Source organism: Malus domestica, chromosome 17 (assembly GCF_042453785.1).
Source record: "Malus domestica chromosome 17, GDT2T_hap1".
Lineage (NCBI taxonomy): Eukaryota > Viridiplantae > Streptophyta > Magnoliopsida > Rosales > Rosaceae > Malus > Malus domestica.
In genome coordinates, this window is record NC_091677.1 from 29,615,884 (window position 1) to 29,632,134 (window position 16,251).

Consider the following 16,251-nt stretch of genomic DNA (forward strand, 5'->3'; position numbering starts at 1 on the left):
AGAATGCAAGTTTATGCAAAAAAAATAAATGTGAAAAATTGAATTCGATGAAGTTGGTTTCCCTTAGAAACTAAGCCTACAAAACCCTAGAGCAAGTTAGGAAGAAAATATCTGCAGTCTGTACATTCCATGCTGCAGACTCTGGATCATTGACAAATTATTTTGTTTATTCTTCGTAGTAAATTTCTAAGCAATAGATGAAAAAAAATATGAAGGGTCATTACTCCGCAGGAGTTGGCGTGGTTTCCAAATGTTGCTCACCCTCTGGTTCAGCTGAAGCCTCTGGTTTTGATGAGCCGGGAGTACCATTGGCAGTGACATCTTTGGCAGGTGAAACAGGTACGCTTGCAGCTGCAGCTCCAGCTGCGGTTGGTGAATTAATATTTCCTTTCTTCGCATCCTTTCCTTCCTTTGCTTCCTTTGCATCCTTTCCTCCTTCCTTGGCATCCTTTGTGTCCTTTCCTCCTTCCTTGGCATCCTTTGCGTCCATTCCTCCTTCCTTGGCGTCCTTTGCGCCCTTTCCTCCCTTTGCATCTTTTGTATCATTGCCATCCTTTGACTCCTTTCCATCTTTTTCTCCCTTTGCATCCTTACCATCTTTGGAAGGTGGGGGTGGCATCATGTGTGGCGGTGGGTTCTGTTTCAGCTTCAGGAAAATCTGCCGCATCCTTGAAAGATCTGTCGGTTTACCAGGTTTTGGGCCCTGGATGACAACAATTGAGGGCTTCTTGTCAGGATCCTTCTTCCCTCTCTTCTTCTCAATATTAGGAACCTCACGAGGAATCAGCTCCGCTATTGCTTTCCAGTAATGTTTGTCAGCTTCTTTGTGGAACTTCTCTTGGTTGGCCAAGTACAGCTGCGCAGAAAGTCAAATTCACGTCTTAGATATGAAGCACTGATGGTGATCGAAGAATGCATGTACAAGCAAATAAGGGAGAGGGAGGGAGGGTGAGAGAATTATGATTACGGGAGAGGTAGAACAACATGATGGGTTTTTAGAATTACTACCTTCTCCCTTTCTCTGTTGTGAGCTTTGTTAGTTTCACAATTGAGCTTCCGTTTCTCGTAGAAGGCCCGCTTAAATTCTTCAGCTTCCTCAATAATCCGGTTCCGCATCTCCCTTTCCCTTTTCTCCTTTTCCTCTAGATGAATGACATTTAGGCTGCAAGTATTGAGCCAACAGGTCAAATCAAAATATTTTCAATGACTTTTATCAGTGCAAGGGAAAACATGTGATTTCTGAACTCATTTGTTTCAAATAATTATACAAAGCAAAACCGACAAGCAATATACCTAAATTCAGAAACCCATATTCCCAAAAGAAGCAATATACCTAGGTAACATGGAACCCATTGGCAATTCAACATCTAGTTTCTATCCAGTGAACCAGAAGTGAATCTTAGGTTCCTCTTAACGACTAGACATTGTCTCCATGTAATATCATGGCCTGTTACTTGCCATTAGTTCCGATACAAATGGTCGGAATCTGCTAACTAAAACAATCAAAAAAGGATAGACGAATTCGCACATATGCAATGATCCAGTCAAGATCTAAGCTCATTTTGCAAGCAAATCAATCAAAGTTACCCCATTTCAAATCTACACGCACAGAAACTCCTACAGTAAAGACGACTTTTTTACGTACCCTCATATCCCACTTACCAAATACATGGACTAAGCTCAACATCGTTAATTCAGACCCCAAACTAATAAGAACAAGATGTTATTTAAGACCCTTAATCCCATGCATGCACAACATTATTAATCATAAAACAGCTTTTAAATCCAACTTAATCAAATAATTAGTGTCATGGTTATAATTAAGCTCTGTTTTTGCAAGCGAACAACTTCAATTCAGAATCGGAATCCTTAATAATTATATGGTCAAATTAACAAATTAGGAACTGAGCTCACCGACGCCACTCACGGCGAGCAAAGCCTTCCTCCCGCATCTCCTCGGGCGGAGGCAGTACCGGCTCACCGGAGGCGAAAATGTCCCCGTCGTCATCACCAATGCCGCCACCACCACCCACGACGCCATTGTCCTCGGGCACCGCCGAATCAAAAGGTGACACGAATTCCGGGTTAGGGTTGGAAATGCCGAACCCGTACACCTCGGGGGACTGCTGCTGCTGATCAATGTTGTGGTGACCGTCACCACCGGGGAGAACGACGTCGTCCTGGAAGTCAGAGTGGAGGGGAGGGGGAGGGTCGACGTCGGCGGGGGAGAAGTCGTCGTGGTGGGTGGGAGGGTTGAACGACGAGTCGTAGTTATGGGAAGCAAGGCCGGGGTCGTGAGCCATGTAGGCATCGTCGTCGAAGGGCTGGCCGGCGGGGGAGTGGCTGTGGGGATCGTGGGATTCGTCGTCGTTGGGGAAGGAGTCGAAGGACGACATGGTTCAGAGGGGAAACGGTCTTGTCGCAGAGTAATTGAGGTAATGGCCTTAAAGCTTGTTTTGATCAAGTACGATCGGCATGTTCGGATCGAGAGAGAGAGTGCGTGGCAGTGAATGATCATATGAGAGTTTCTCTCTCTGTCGCTCGGAATTGCTACGTGTGTTGGAACCATAATTGTTGGTGCGATGGGAGCATTTGGAGTTGCTACGTGCATTTGTAGTTCGAATCTTCTGGCATTCATTTGTGCATGGGGACTCTTGTGACTATCTTGAAAATTTGACACCTATTCATTCACCTAACAAAACTTAATACTTGTTAAGTCTTCTGTTATCTCCTATTTAATTAAAAAAATTAAATGAGAAGCGATGCAAAAGCCAATCTAATGCGAGGTGTATTTTTCAATTTTGTTGTCTTTCTAATTTTTTTTTCATTTTTCCTGCACACCTTGAGATTTGAATATCAGACTCCCAAAGCCACTAAATTTAGTGGATAATATATTTTCTTAAACAATTTCATAAAGAACAATGTGTACTCTCAATAATGGACAATGATTGGCTGCCCTCTTTTTGTTTATGTCATTCCATGCCTTCTTGTTTTATGTGATCACGATTCAACTACGTTAATATTTTATATTATTTTTTTATAAAGATAATAAGATAAAAATAAATAGCAATATAAAATATTGACTTGGCTTAACCGTGACCACACAAATAGGAGGGCATAGAAGGGCATGAAAAAAGGGAGGGCAGACAATCCTTGTGTCCCTCAATAATTCCTCACTGGTAGTCTAGTAGGATGTATTGACTCGTGACAAATCAACCCATTAGGTTGTTAATAGGTACTCATTAAGACTCATTTAATTTAATATCATCATAATATAGAGGTGAAACTGGTGGTTGTGATGATAATATAAGGTGAAATCAAACTAAATGAGTTTTAATGGTACCCATTAATAACCCAATAGGTTGATTTGTCACTTTTACTTGTGTCTCATCTTCATTCCCTTTCCCATTAAAAAAGTAGCTCACATCACTTAGAACTACGGTGTATTGATATAACCCTTTACTAGTAAGTAAGAGATTTTATGTTTGATTTTCATCAAAGACGAATTTAAATTATATTATTGCTAATCCATTATGAAGCTTAGATCACTTTCTCACTTTTAATGTAGATAATATCGTTCGTTACAAAAAATAAAATAAAAACAAAAAAATTAGCTCACAAAATGACCACCGTCTTACCTCTCAAAGTCAAATTTATAAGGAGCAAGTTTGCCTTCCACCAAAAAAAAAGGCAACTCTGCCCAAACTAGGCAAACTAATAAAGTCACGGGTTGGCCTTATTTTTCTGGTAAATGATATGATATGATATGATATTATGCTTGCACCAAGAAAGATACAGTTTCTAATTCGCGTTTATCTTTCCATCGTGGAGACGTGTAAGCAAACCTACTCACACAATCCACCTAAATCAATGCGAATTAAATAACAGTCGGCAAAACCTTTTTTTTTTTTTTATGAAAAAAAGGTTTAGAATAGTCAGAATTATTGGTAGCCACTAGTTCATGCATGCAATGCTAACCAAGTAAACCATGCAGACACTCAAGTGTCTCTACAGCCACAAGATATATCCTGATGGCCCCCGCTCCACTCCGATAATTTGTTTCTCTTCTTCTCCATTAATCTTTGGTGAAGGGTTTAGGAGGTTTTTCTGAAACATTCAAGAGGAGATAGAGGAGGAGGAGGATATACGTTGGAGATGAAAATTCAGTGCGATGTGTGTGAGAAGGCTCAGGCGACGGTGATTTGCTGCGCCGATGAGGCAGCGCTGTGCGCCAAATGTGACGTGGAAGTACATGCAGCGAACAAGCTTGCAAGCAAGCACCAGAGGCTTCTCCTCGAGTGTCTCTCAAAGTCAAACAAACTCCCTAGATGTGACATATGCCAAGTAATTTCTTTTTCTTTCACTTAATTCCCCATTTTCTTCTGAGTGAGCATATTCCAATCACCAATTTTGATTTTCCTTATTTTTGCTGGATTTTGTTTACTTTTCGAAATTCATCTGTTCATTCAAGTAATATATTATCTCTCTGTGCTCAATTGTAGTAATTTTTTCGCTAATATCTGTACCAAGTCCAAATCTTTTTTCTTTTAGTTTAGATGAATCAGTAGATTATAATTTATCTTATCGTTTGTAAAATAAAAAATTGTAGTAACTTTACCTTTTAATGCAGATAAGTTTTTAGGGTTTGAACCCCGTCCAAGGCCTTGAACATTTTAATAGTGCTAGTAGTTTTTCCCAAAACCAAGTGAAAACCAATAGAGAGGCAGAAGTACTGGATGTCACGGTTTAATTAGTATACTGAGATGTCCAGTGTAGATGCATGCCCATATGGTATTTCAAATTTTCAACACACTCCTCTCATGTCACGTCGATTAATTATATTGAGTGAGGTTGAGCGCATGATTCGAAGTTGAGTTTGGCGTGAATGAATTGTCCGCGCGCTCTGATACTATGTTATAGTTGTAGCTAGCATCGGATATGCGAATGAGGTTTCAATGTTCGTGTTAGCATCACTAAATGATCTGATGAGTTTGCCAGTTCTCTTATAGTGCCTCAAGTTTCAGTCTCGCGTTGGTTGGTTGGTTGGTTGTTTGTTTCTCTCATATATATTGTGATTTGCAGGACAAGGCAGCTTTTATATTCTGCGTCGAAGACAGAGCCCTCATTTGTCAGGATTGCGACGAATCGATTCATTCAGCGAATAGCCGCGCTGCAAACCACCAGAGGTTCCTAGCCACTGGAATCCGAGTGGCTTTGAACTCCGGTTGTTCTAAGGACACTGAACCGAATAGCTTGGAGCCACCCTGTAGTCACAGCTCACACACGATCGTTTCAACAAAAGTTCCAACACCACAGGCTTCTGGTTTCTCGCCCCCTTGGGGTGTTGATGACTTGCTGCAATTATCCGATTTTGAATCTTCCGACAAGGTTAGAAATATCCCTCTATATATTTGCTCTAGTTGTACACGCGTTGAGCGCAACACGTAAAGATGCTTACATTCTAAAAGATGATGTCATTTGCATTTTCTTTCATCTGTTCATATCCTTAAACAAATCTCTTGTGTATGCTCTCATCAGAAAGAGTCTTTTGAGTTTGGTGAGCTTGAATGGATAGCAGATATGGGTATTTTCGGCGTAGAGCAATTTCCTCAGAAAGCGTTGGCAGCAGCTGAAGTTCCTCAGCTTCCACCGTCGCAGGCAACCAATTTTACCTCGTATAGACCTGCCAAATCGAACAGTCCATACAAGAAGCCTCGAATCGAAATGCTGGAGGACGATGATGATCATTTTACTGTCCCTGATCTTGGCTGATTTTAAACGCATATCAATTGGTTTCATGGTATTAGTTGACACGTTGAATTACATAATGTCCATACAAAGTAAATGCTTGTATGCATTTATGTATGTGTACAAGAATTTATAATGCCTTTTCGGGAATTACCATTTTATTTGATCCATCGGCATGTAATTTCGCCTACTCTGGCAACAAGACCGTACTCCATAGAAATATATGCCTGTTATTTTAGTTCATGTCGATTGAAAATAAAACTGTTGTGGGTAATTGATATATACTCTTGCCTGCCTGCCTTGCATTAAGCTTGATCTTCCTAAGCATGTCCATGACTCAAATCCCTCCGTTACTTTTCTGTCACAAAAGAACAACTTTTCCATTACGCCAAAGTTCTATCTCAAACAGGCTCAGACACTTGTAGTTACAAAATGAGCAACAGCAGGCTTAACCTCAAAAGTTATTCAGTGTAACGTTCGATTAACCCCTTCAAGAAATTTAATTCCTTTCTAGTCAGGCACATATCTTTCATCACCCAACGAGGACAGACAAGGGCAAGTGACCATTTACCACAGTGGTGGAAAATAATTGAGCCCCTGCATAAGGACATGCATTCGAACGCCGTCGGTGACTAATCTAACTTCCAACAAAATTTATCGTTTGACAAGAAAAAAATCAAGGACAGACAAGGTAACTTCCAATGAAACTAAATGATAATAATTTTTAGGTGCACGAAAAAAAATCGGAATGAGGTTTCTCCCTTCAGTGACAAATTTTCAAGTCAGATTTACTGCTTTTGATTACAATTACTTGATAACCCCCAGCACTAAAAACACTCGAAAGAAATTTCTTAAAATTCTTTAGTCTGGGAGCAAAAGTCGTGGACCGAAATTAATACAAAGAAACTGTATACAAGATCTCAGAAACTTCTATAAACAGGAACGGGTTCTAACTCGTACAGAATAAGCGGTTTCATATGAGCCAATTAACAGTAACGTTGCCAAGCCATGTAAACAAGGGCAACTGAGCCAAAGCAATAAAGATCAACAGATAATGGTGCTTGCTTGTATCAGAACTCCTCACCTCCGCAAAGAGAACTCTCTTCATAGTCTTCACCAAGAAGACTCCCATGCATATACACGTCCAGGGCATCAAAAAGTAGTACGAGTAGCTTAAGATAATCCGTCCAAGTACAGCCAAGCACAACCCCGTGAAAGCATACCCACCATATGCCACCATGTCAAGCAATGGTGCCTCACCACCACCCAAGGAAAGCAATGATACTTTCAGTAGTGCAACTTGCATAAACCAGCCAAGCAAGCCCTTGATAAACAACCAGTTTAGAGCTTCAGGGCTAAACCTGGCAGGCAGATAACAACAAACAATTTTAAGATATCATGAGTGCCAAGATTTATACGAGTTCTGATGTTAACAGATTGAAATGCCAAAAACATAAATAAACACAACAAAAACAAAGCCACTTAAAGAAAAACACAAATGGAACCATGATGCAGTTCAGGAACCTCTGAGGTTCCGACCAATCAACAATAAAAATATAATTAAAAATATAAAAAAGAAGGAAAAAAAAGAATGGTAACAAAATCTTGAGGTTGATCCAATATCTAATTGTTTCACATTGATGTCCAAGTGGAAATTATTTCTCTCTTCAAGAGTCAACACCTAGAAGACTCCCAAATCTAAATTCATTTGCTACAGCAACGAAAAAACAAAAACAAAGGAACGGGAAAGAAACTAAATCATCAATGGGGGGTCCTGCTTTCTCTAACACAACAGCTATAGTTGCCCACAGGTTACCAGTCAAAGAATGGTATAGTCTGCTAAAAGAGTGATTTGTTGCATCAGCAGCATACATTTTGATCATATATTGAAAGTCACAGGCACAATCATGGAAACCAGTGTTAATCTGAGCACTATTATGGATGATATATTGAAAGTCCTCTTAAAAAGCCTTAAGAAACTAAAAGGCAAAGTGTTCAGAGTTTTACATTTTACTCTTGACCTAAATTATTTTGGAGTTGTATTGTACCAAGCCCACGAAACATTTGACAGAGAGATATTTTATTGTTATCTACTTTTACCTTTTTTTTGGGCCTCCCATAACATGTTTAAGAGGTTAAAACAATTGTACTACAGTTATCATACCTGGATATTGAACTGAGATGAAGGAAGACCATGAACAAGGGAAAAACTAAATGCAGCTAGACTATAAAACAATGAAACAAAAGGACCACATCTGTTCCATAGCAAATAGAACCTTTTTCCAAACTTTGATGAAAGTAGAAAACTAATAGTAGGATACAGAATTGCAAATAGAGGAAACAAAAGCAAAATAAACAAATGCATAGCTCACTTCTACAGTGAAAAGAAAACCCCTTCGTTCTTATAGCAACTGATTTCCCATGAAAGCATTAACCTAAATAGAAGAGAAAACTGCATAGAGTACATCTAGGATTCATAAAACTTACTTTCCTTGAAGACCCAATGAGAAGCCAGCCAGAACCACATAGGTACCAAATGCCATAAACGGAATGTATAGATCTGGTGCGTTGATGTCATAGATTGGGGGTTTATAAGAAAGCCTGCCTCCTACCGGCTCAGTTATTCTGGTCCAATGGCCCTGAAATAAAAGAGGGCAGGAGGAATGAGTAAGTTCTGTAGCAGGGTAATTTGATTTCACAAGAAAAAATTCAAATGGTAGCACTTACCCTGTGGAGAAATGGAAATAGAACGACCTTCAATTTGTTCCTCACATACTGGTCATTCACTTGGAAGTAGTATTGCGGATCAGAGAAATACCTACTGATCTGCTCATTCCAACAGAAACAATCAATATTTAACTCGATTACCTTGAATTATGTACGAACTTAAGAGCCCTTGCTAACATCCAAAAAGTACTAGAAATTAAAAACGAAAATCTGGTCACTTGAAGACAATCATACTAGGCAATTACCGTGTTCAAAGCAGTTGACAATATAGCTTACATGAGTTAGATATCAATGCAAAATGTTTTAGGTAGCATAATAGTATAGAGGCATTCTATCGAATACTAGTACATATAGCAGCATCTCAAACAAAACTCCAAACTTATGCATCGGGAAATTATGTACAAATACAATGTATATCGATCTAACTAACAGATCCTCAACCTTTTACCCAATAAAGAGCATCACGAGATTTAAGAAAAATCATAACAAATTAAAAGTATTCTAAATTGATAATAATTTATAAACCCTAGGGGCAAAACTGATTCGCAAAAATCAAAACTTGATTCAGAAATTTTACAATTTGATCCTAAATTCTTCATATTTCATAGTTAACCAAGATCGTAATAGTGGACTCTGGCTACTTACATTGCTTTGTACATACTCAGAGCTTGATCCTAAAATCTTTTCTCCATATGCACCCAATCCACCACGGATAAGTCCTGAACTAGCACCGTACAACGTATTCCCAAACGGACCCGGCTGCGGAGATGCCGTCGGCATTCCCACCCCAGGCTGGCTTCCCACATTGTTGTACATTTCTGCAGTTAAACACACACACGCAAAAGGGGGAAAATATAAAAATCACTGGAGATGATTAATCTCTATTGAAATTAATCGACGACGTTGCTAATCTAAGTCTCAATACTGCTAGGTACTTGCATAATACCGCTAATTAGCACAAGATTTGTATAACACCTGTATCTGGATTCTGGAGGTTGAGGTGGAGGGAGGAGGCGGTGGCGCGCTAGACCGAGAGAAAGAGACTGAGGAGGAGAGGGGATTCGTGGGTGGCTGATGACGGATGAGATGGGAGACTGGAGGTTGAGGCGGCGTCGATTTCTGCCGCGGGTTGGCAGCGACCGCGTCGGATTTGAGAAATTTTGGAAAGTCTGTAGCTCAAGGGATCTCTCTCAGTTTTATTTATTTAATTTTTTTTTTTAGTGTCAAAACTTTCATTAAAAAAAAAAAAAAGCCTTTCATCATTTGGCCAATAGGGCACTACCATGTGGCAATAATACTGTGAAGAGCTTACAAGAAATTGGCTTGGGGTCACCACTCCTCAGGCCTGGGCCGGCCCGACCCAATTTACAGGCTGTATAAATCCCCAACAATTTGAGCAACACGCACCTCTAACGTATAATTTCTCTTTACAAAATCTAATTGAACTTGCTTAGCTTCCCTTTGTTCACTAATCGTATGATTTGTGAAAATTAAATCTAGGGATTAATGATGCAATATAAATGATAATGTGATGTTTATGCAATGGATCTATCATGATTGTTGGAACCAAAATCCTGCAAGATAAGATGTTATGCCCTCATCCGAATAAACATGAAGATTGACGAGGCAATGGGAGAGTATTTGGGGATGCGGTTGTATGCGTGTTGGATTGCCTATTGGGGGTGTATTGTATATATGGAGTTTGATAGACTTTGCTTGACTTCAAATACAAGTGTATTCAATATAAACTTTTAAGGAATCAACAAAAATCACTGGTAGTAAATAAAAACTTTATATGACTTCTAAAATGACTATGAAAATCTTGTGGTATTCAGTTATGACTTTTTGTGAGTCTATAAAGTGTATTCAGAATTTCATCTATTTTAAAAAAATTTAAAAGCCATGGATTTTTAAGTGCTTTTGTGATAAGTTTTTTTGTCATAACAAATTCAACATCTCCCCTTAAGATTTTGATAGATTTCATATTTCTTATACTCCATCGTCACCATAATGGGTAGCGAGAAAAATCATCAGTAAAAAATACATAATACCAAACCAAATAACAGAACTAATTGAAGACATCCACACATTAGAATGAATAATATAAAATAAGGAAGAAGAACGATTAGTCTTGGAATGAAACAGAAGTCGAGTAGACTTGTTGTCGAAACCCTATAACTTTCTAGGAATCTTACACCAATTACAATTGAAAATTATATTTCTATAATACTGGGATCATTTCATTCGTTATGAAATTAAAAGTGCAAGGTCAATTAGTGAGGTCATAAAAGCTTCATACAATGAATGATCGGCAATTCTATTTGTGCTTTTAGCAAGTAGGCAATGCAAATCGAAGTTGGATGTTTCGATATGGTTCAATTCATGTGTTAATATAAGAAACAAGTCTTCCTGAAGGAAATGTAAGTCTTGGCTGCTGTTCCCTCGGAAGCCCCCCCCCCCCCCCCCCCCCCCGCGGGGGAAGGCTAGGTGTTGTGCAATAGCTCTTGGGGAATAACAACAGACCAACTGATGAACAAATTTGATCTCTGTTTGTTGCACCGGACTATTTTCGACGGGATTAGTTTTAAGGACTAAGTTGGAATGACTTAGACTAGACTAAGCTGGACTAACTTAATAAAATGTTTGATGCAGTGTCGGATTAAGAAGCATGATAATAAAAATATTACTGCCACTAGTTTGGTGTTTGTATGAACTGAGACTACATTATTGTTCTATTTTAATTTCTTTTTTATTAAAGATATTATCAAAATTAATAATATTGGATAAGTGTGAGACTCACAATAAAAACTACAAAAACCAAATTTCTTGCCAACAAAAGAAACATACATGATTCAAGAGTAACATTGTTCCAAATATCAATATAACAAAGGTGTTCTCCTAACAATCAACGGGGCTGAAAATGTTTTTCTTAATTATTCACCTTTGGTTTGATTCCATTCAATCCCAAGACCATAATGACGCGTGAGGTGCAATGGAAAATGGATAGCCAAGCCTTGATCATTGCTACATTTGGATTCCAAGCACGTAAATTGGTTTGCTCCAACTAGTTTGATGAAAACCAATAACAATATGCAAAGGGAAAAGATCATGAACAATTTATACATTTTTGAACTAGTAATAATAATAATCACTAGAGATCTAGCCCACGTGTTAATGCACAAAACCGGAGGTCTTGGAACAACGTAAATTCGACCGTGAATCTACAAGTAATGTAAATAACACAAGATGTATCGTGGTTCACCCCAAGGTTTGGGATACGTCCACACTGATTATGTATTTCTCTGTTTGTGAGTGAGAGAGATTCAGAGCCTCTGAGGGAGAGAGTGAGGTCTCTGATGGCCTAGGAATTTGCCTCCCCTAATTGTGAGGGTGAGGAGTCCTTTTATAGAATAAGGGCTCCTCACTTATTACATATTTGCCCCTTCCTTTATTACATAATTACATTTGAGTCCCCCGAGTATTTATACGAGATCTAAATACGGAGGCCCTAAGTATGGTATAAACAGTATACATAGCATGTAAAAACTACAGTAGCAAAGATCTTAAACAGAGTTGATAATCTCATTAACAGGCACAACCTTCTTATTTCACTTCGCAAGTTCATCGGCAATGAGGGTATTGCTTGACATAATCCAATCCACATCATATCGTGTTATGTCAAAGTTGGTCACATCATTCAGTTCCTGAAATTTGATTGCAGCTATATCATAAGCCTCAACAGCTTCCTGTTGTGTGCCTGAAAGGTTATAGATTAAAGATAACCAAAAAAATTAGGGTTTTATAAAAACTCATAAAAGCATGAGCATCAAATTTTAAATCTGGGAAAGCATAGGGAGCCTTTGAGAGCAACTCCACCTCTAAAATAATGCACCAACACCCAGCCCATTTAATCCACTCAATGAACAATGATAAACCCCAATTAACAGTAATAGGCCAAATGCATATCCACCCCTACAAAATGCGCTGGCACCCAACCCATTTAAAATATTTTTTTTAAATAATAGATAAATAAAATAGTTTTAATTTCAGATATGATTTTTAACCAATATCATCACGCCATGTGCCATTATCTGAACGTACTATTTTGTGAATAGATTTCTGCTAAGATTTTCAACCAATCCCGACGTGCCTCGTGTCACTATCTATTTACAATAATTTAGCCAAGATTGCGATAAGATTTTCAACCAATCTTGTCACGCCACATGTCATTATCTGAATGTACTATTTTAGGAATAGATTTCCGATAAGATTTTCAACCAATCCTGATGCAACACGTGTCACTATCTGTTTACAATAATTTAGCCAAGGTTTCGATAAGATTTTCAACCAATCACGTAGTGCCATGTGGCATTGTCTAGAACCTCATCCTTTCTTTTTTTGTCCATATAAACCCTATATCCCTACATCCATCCTCACACCAAACTCAATCCTTCTTTTTAGCTCAGAATCCTTCTTCATCGTTTTCAAATCTTGAGTTTTTTTTACAATGTCTTTTTCAAGGAAAGTGTATAAACAGTTTAAGGAGCAACGGAAAAGATTGTTGGCACAACAGAAAAGATTGTTGGCGACATAAAATGAGCCAAAAGTATCATTTTGGAAGCAGTGCCTTCATTTGATACATGGATTTGGCATGCTTTTTTTGGTGTTCCAAAAGCTCAAAATGACCTAAATGTCCTTGCCCAATCTCCAGTGTTCGACGAACTACTGCAAGAAAAAGCGTCGAGATGCACATATTAGGTTAATGGTCATAAATACGATGGACCATACTACCTTGCAGACGGCATTTATCCAAGGTGGTCAACGTTTGTCAAAACAATCTCACATACATAGAGTGAAAAAAGAAAAACACTTCGCAAAATGTCAAGAAGGGTGTAGGAAGGATGTGAAGCATTGCTTTGGTATTCTGCAAGCTCGTTAGGCGATTGTCAAGGCTGCTACTAGAATGTTTGATGTCGAGGCTTTTCGATCCATCATGATAACATATATTATTCTCCACAACATGATTGTGGAAGATGAGTATGATTATGATGTTGTCAATGAATACGAGCCAGATACGATGAACAACACAAGAACACGTATCTACTATGCTCATGATCGGACCGAAGATCCCGTGCAACACGAGCTGTTAGAACGGGATGAACGTTATAATGAATTGATCGTTGAACGGTACACTTCAGTGCAAGAGCCATACTAGCACCTACGCCACCAGAATGACTTGATTGAGCACCAGTAGGGATTGCAACAACGTGAAGATAATTAAAATAAGCTTCTGGTTAAAGAATAAATTGTATTTTTTTAAGTTTATGAATTTTATTTAGTGTGTTTTTTTTTTAAGTTTATTTGGTGAGGTTATGTAATTTTATTGGGTTTTTTTTTAAGTTTATTTGGTGAGGTTATGTAATTTTATTGAGTGTTTTTTTAAGTTTATTTGGTGAATTTAGGTAATCTTATTTGATGTGTTTAAATAAAGTTCCAAAAATAAATTTGAAATTACATGAAGTTTTAAAAATAAATAAGAAATTACACAAAATACTAATAATAAATAAAAAAATTACATCTATTAATAAAAATAAATAAGTACTAAAAATAAAGATGAAATTACATAGGCCTCGTTTGGCACGCCGTATTAAGGATCAGATAGTATTAATAATACGGTTGCAGTTGTTTGGTACTCATCTGTACTAATTAAGCACCGAATAAATTAAACCGGTCCCACCATTTTAATACCCCTCACACCCGCTAATTTATACCCTCCAAAACCTCCGTATAATTTAGTCGGGTCCCAAATCACGCTCGCCTTCTCCAACCTCTCCGCTCTCCTGCGCATCGCGAAATCTTCATCCAAATATTCCTTTTTCTCCCTCCCCACCTCCGATCAACATCAAGCATATACAAACAGAAAATCATAGGTGGCAAATTAAACCCAGGCCATGGCGTCTTGGGTTGAACTAGAATCGAAGAGCTGTGCTACTCCAGAGTCGTCATTGCTGTATAATCAACTTGTTCTCATAAGCCTCATCATCACTGCCCATGATCCACTGCTTCTCTATGACTGCCTGCACCATCGTCTTGCACGCAAATATGTTCTGCACCGTCTGCCTGACATAGCCACTGCTGTTGTATATTGAAACAAGGTCCTGTGGTTGCAAACTGTTGCCGCCTTGAACCACTGCATGAACCCAAACCCAGAAAGCACCAAATCCATAGCCTTGCCCCCGCATCGTACCAGACCATTGGGGACGAAGGCTACCAAAGAAAAATCCTTAATTTACCTTTTTTTTTCAAATTAGGTTTTGCTCTAATTTGGGGGTTTTTTTATTTGCTTCCTATCGTGTAGATATGATTTGCTTCCTGTCAATTTTTTTTTAATCCGGTGTAGTACCAAACACAGTATAAATAATACGGTTATAATCCGATATTACACCAAACACCCGACTAATTTAGTCAGTACTATCCGATGACTATTTATCATATCCGATTGAAATAGTCATTACAGTCCGAGCTGCCAAACGAGGCCATAAAGTACTAAAAATAAATATGAAATTATACAAAGTCTATGGAGCTAGGATCTTCGTTTCTAGGATCTGTGTAGCTAGAACCCCATCGACTTGTTTCCGCATCTCTTGCACGCCTCATTCGCACAACGTCTTTTTTTTCCGAAGTCCAAAAATATTTTGAATTTGGAGACAGTCCTACTAGAGGCTTTTTCATAATGTCACCATTTTCTTGAGCCATCCTTTCTTCTCTAAGCATCTCATTTTCTCAATTAAGTGTTTCTCTAATCATCTCGTTCTCTCGATTAAGTATTTCTCTTTGTCTCTCAACCGCCGCATCATGTCTCTCAGTAGCTGCTAATATTGCTGCCATAGCAGCAGTTTTTTCCTCATCTCTAGCCGTTTTCCGCACCATGTTCAGTTCACCTTGGCGAGCAAGTTCGTCCATATATTTAGTGTAGTCATTTTTGGAAGAACTACATTTTTTCTTTGATGCCTTTTTACCTTGAGGCCTGAGGAACTGACGAATCGGCTGGGTCTCCAGCACTTCTTCAGGCGTCCCTTCCGTTTCTTCAAATGTGTCATCTTCTTGTTCGGTCGTGTCTACCTCTGGCGAACTGTGTAAACCCATGTCATGCATGCGAACTTTTGGACCGGTTGCCACAATTTTGTATCTGGGGAAATCTTTGACAATTTGCCAACATTCCCATTTGCTGAATGATTTGTTCTAGTTCTTCACATTGTAGAATATTTGTGCTTGTAGTGTCATGTGGGATAAGACAGTATTATAAAATGCGGGTGTAACACAAATAAATAAATTAAAATATTGATGCGGGTGGAATGCATATAAATAAATAAAAATATTGTCACATGATCCGCTAAACTTGTCCCACTACGCAGATTACCGGAAGCATGAGAGATGGCATTTTTCCTACAAGCAAAGGATGCGTTGAGTTTTTTCCAACGGCCTTGAAGACTTGACTACTTCTAGCGTCTTTTCCATGTACTTCGCAAAACGCTTTCGTAATTTTACTCCACATTTCTCGCTTATCCATCTTATTACCCGTAATCGGGTTATGAGTAGTGTGAACGTAGCATTCACACAAAGTAAGATCTTTGATGAGCTTCCATGTAGTCATTTTGTTTCTCTCGAAAATTATATGAAAGCTTTGGTAAAAATTGTTGAAAATATTGAAATGTGGTGTAAGGTGGAATATGAGGGTTAGGTATTTATAGGAAAAAAAAAATTTAATTTTTCTGT

At 38.5% G+C, this 16,251-nt stretch overlaps 3 protein-coding genes across 3 annotated transcripts; 1 reads left to right on the plus strand and 2 right to left on the minus strand.

Moving 5' to 3' along the window:
• Positions 1-14: 14 nt before the first annotated feature.
• LOC103412735 (clathrin light chain 1-like) lies at positions 15-2,584 on the minus strand. Its single transcript, XM_008351273.4, has 3 exons — positions 1,915-2,584; positions 1,009-1,162; positions 15-856 (listed from the first exon to the last, which is right to left on the minus strand). The coding sequence occupies exons 1-3, from the start codon at positions 2,394-2,396 to the stop codon at positions 221-223; spliced, it is 1,272 nt and encodes a 423-aa protein (XP_008349495.3). The 5' UTR covers positions 2,397-2,584; the 3' UTR covers positions 15-220.
• A 1,553-nt stretch (positions 2,585-4,137) lies between these two features.
• Positions 4,138-6,028, plus strand: LOC103432254 (B-box zinc finger protein 24-like). The gene is given in 3 exon segments (NM_001328919.1): positions 4,138-4,344; positions 5,083-5,388; positions 5,539-6,028. Coding segments are annotated over 3 exon segments (729 nt in total). The 5' UTR covers positions 4,138-4,155; the 3' UTR covers positions 5,773-6,028.
• A 416-nt stretch (positions 6,029-6,444) lies between these two features.
• Positions 6,445-9,736, minus strand: LOC103432253 (uncharacterized). The gene is made up of 5 exons (XM_008370436.4): positions 9,451-9,736; positions 9,121-9,293; positions 8,476-8,574; positions 8,236-8,387; positions 6,445-7,109 (listed from the first exon to the last, which is right to left on the minus strand). The coding sequence occupies exons 2-5, from the start codon at positions 9,289-9,291 to the stop codon at positions 6,722-6,724; spliced, it is 810 nt and encodes a 269-aa protein (XP_008368658.3). The 5' UTR covers positions 9,292-9,293; positions 9,451-9,736; the 3' UTR covers positions 6,445-6,721.
• Positions 9,737-16,251: the final 6,515 nt, after the last annotated feature.

Coding starts and splice junctions, on each gene's coding strand:
- LOC103412735 (XM_008351273.4), bottom strand. CDS start 2,396: ATGTCGTCCTTCGACTCCTTCCCCAACGACGACGAATCCCACGATCCC. Junction 1,163..1,914: donor GCTCGCCGTGAGTGGCGTCG/GTGAGCTCAGTT, acceptor CAATACTTGCAG/CCTAAATGTCATTCATCTAG. Junction 857..1,008: donor ACAACAGAGAAAGGGAGAAG/GTAGTAATTCTA, acceptor CTTTCTGCGCAG/CTGTACTTGGCCAACCAAGA.
- LOC103432253 (XM_008370436.4), bottom strand. CDS start 9,291: ATGTACAACAATGTGGGAAGCCAGCCTGGGGTGGGAATGCCGACGGCA. Junction 8,575..9,120: donor CTGAGTATGTACAAAGCAAT/GTAAGTAGCCAG, acceptor TGGAATGAGCAG/ATCAGTAGGTATTTCTCTGA. Junction 8,388..8,475: donor TATTTCCATTTCTCCACAGG/GTAAGTGCTACC, acceptor CTTTTATTTCAG/GGCCATTGGACCAGAATAAC.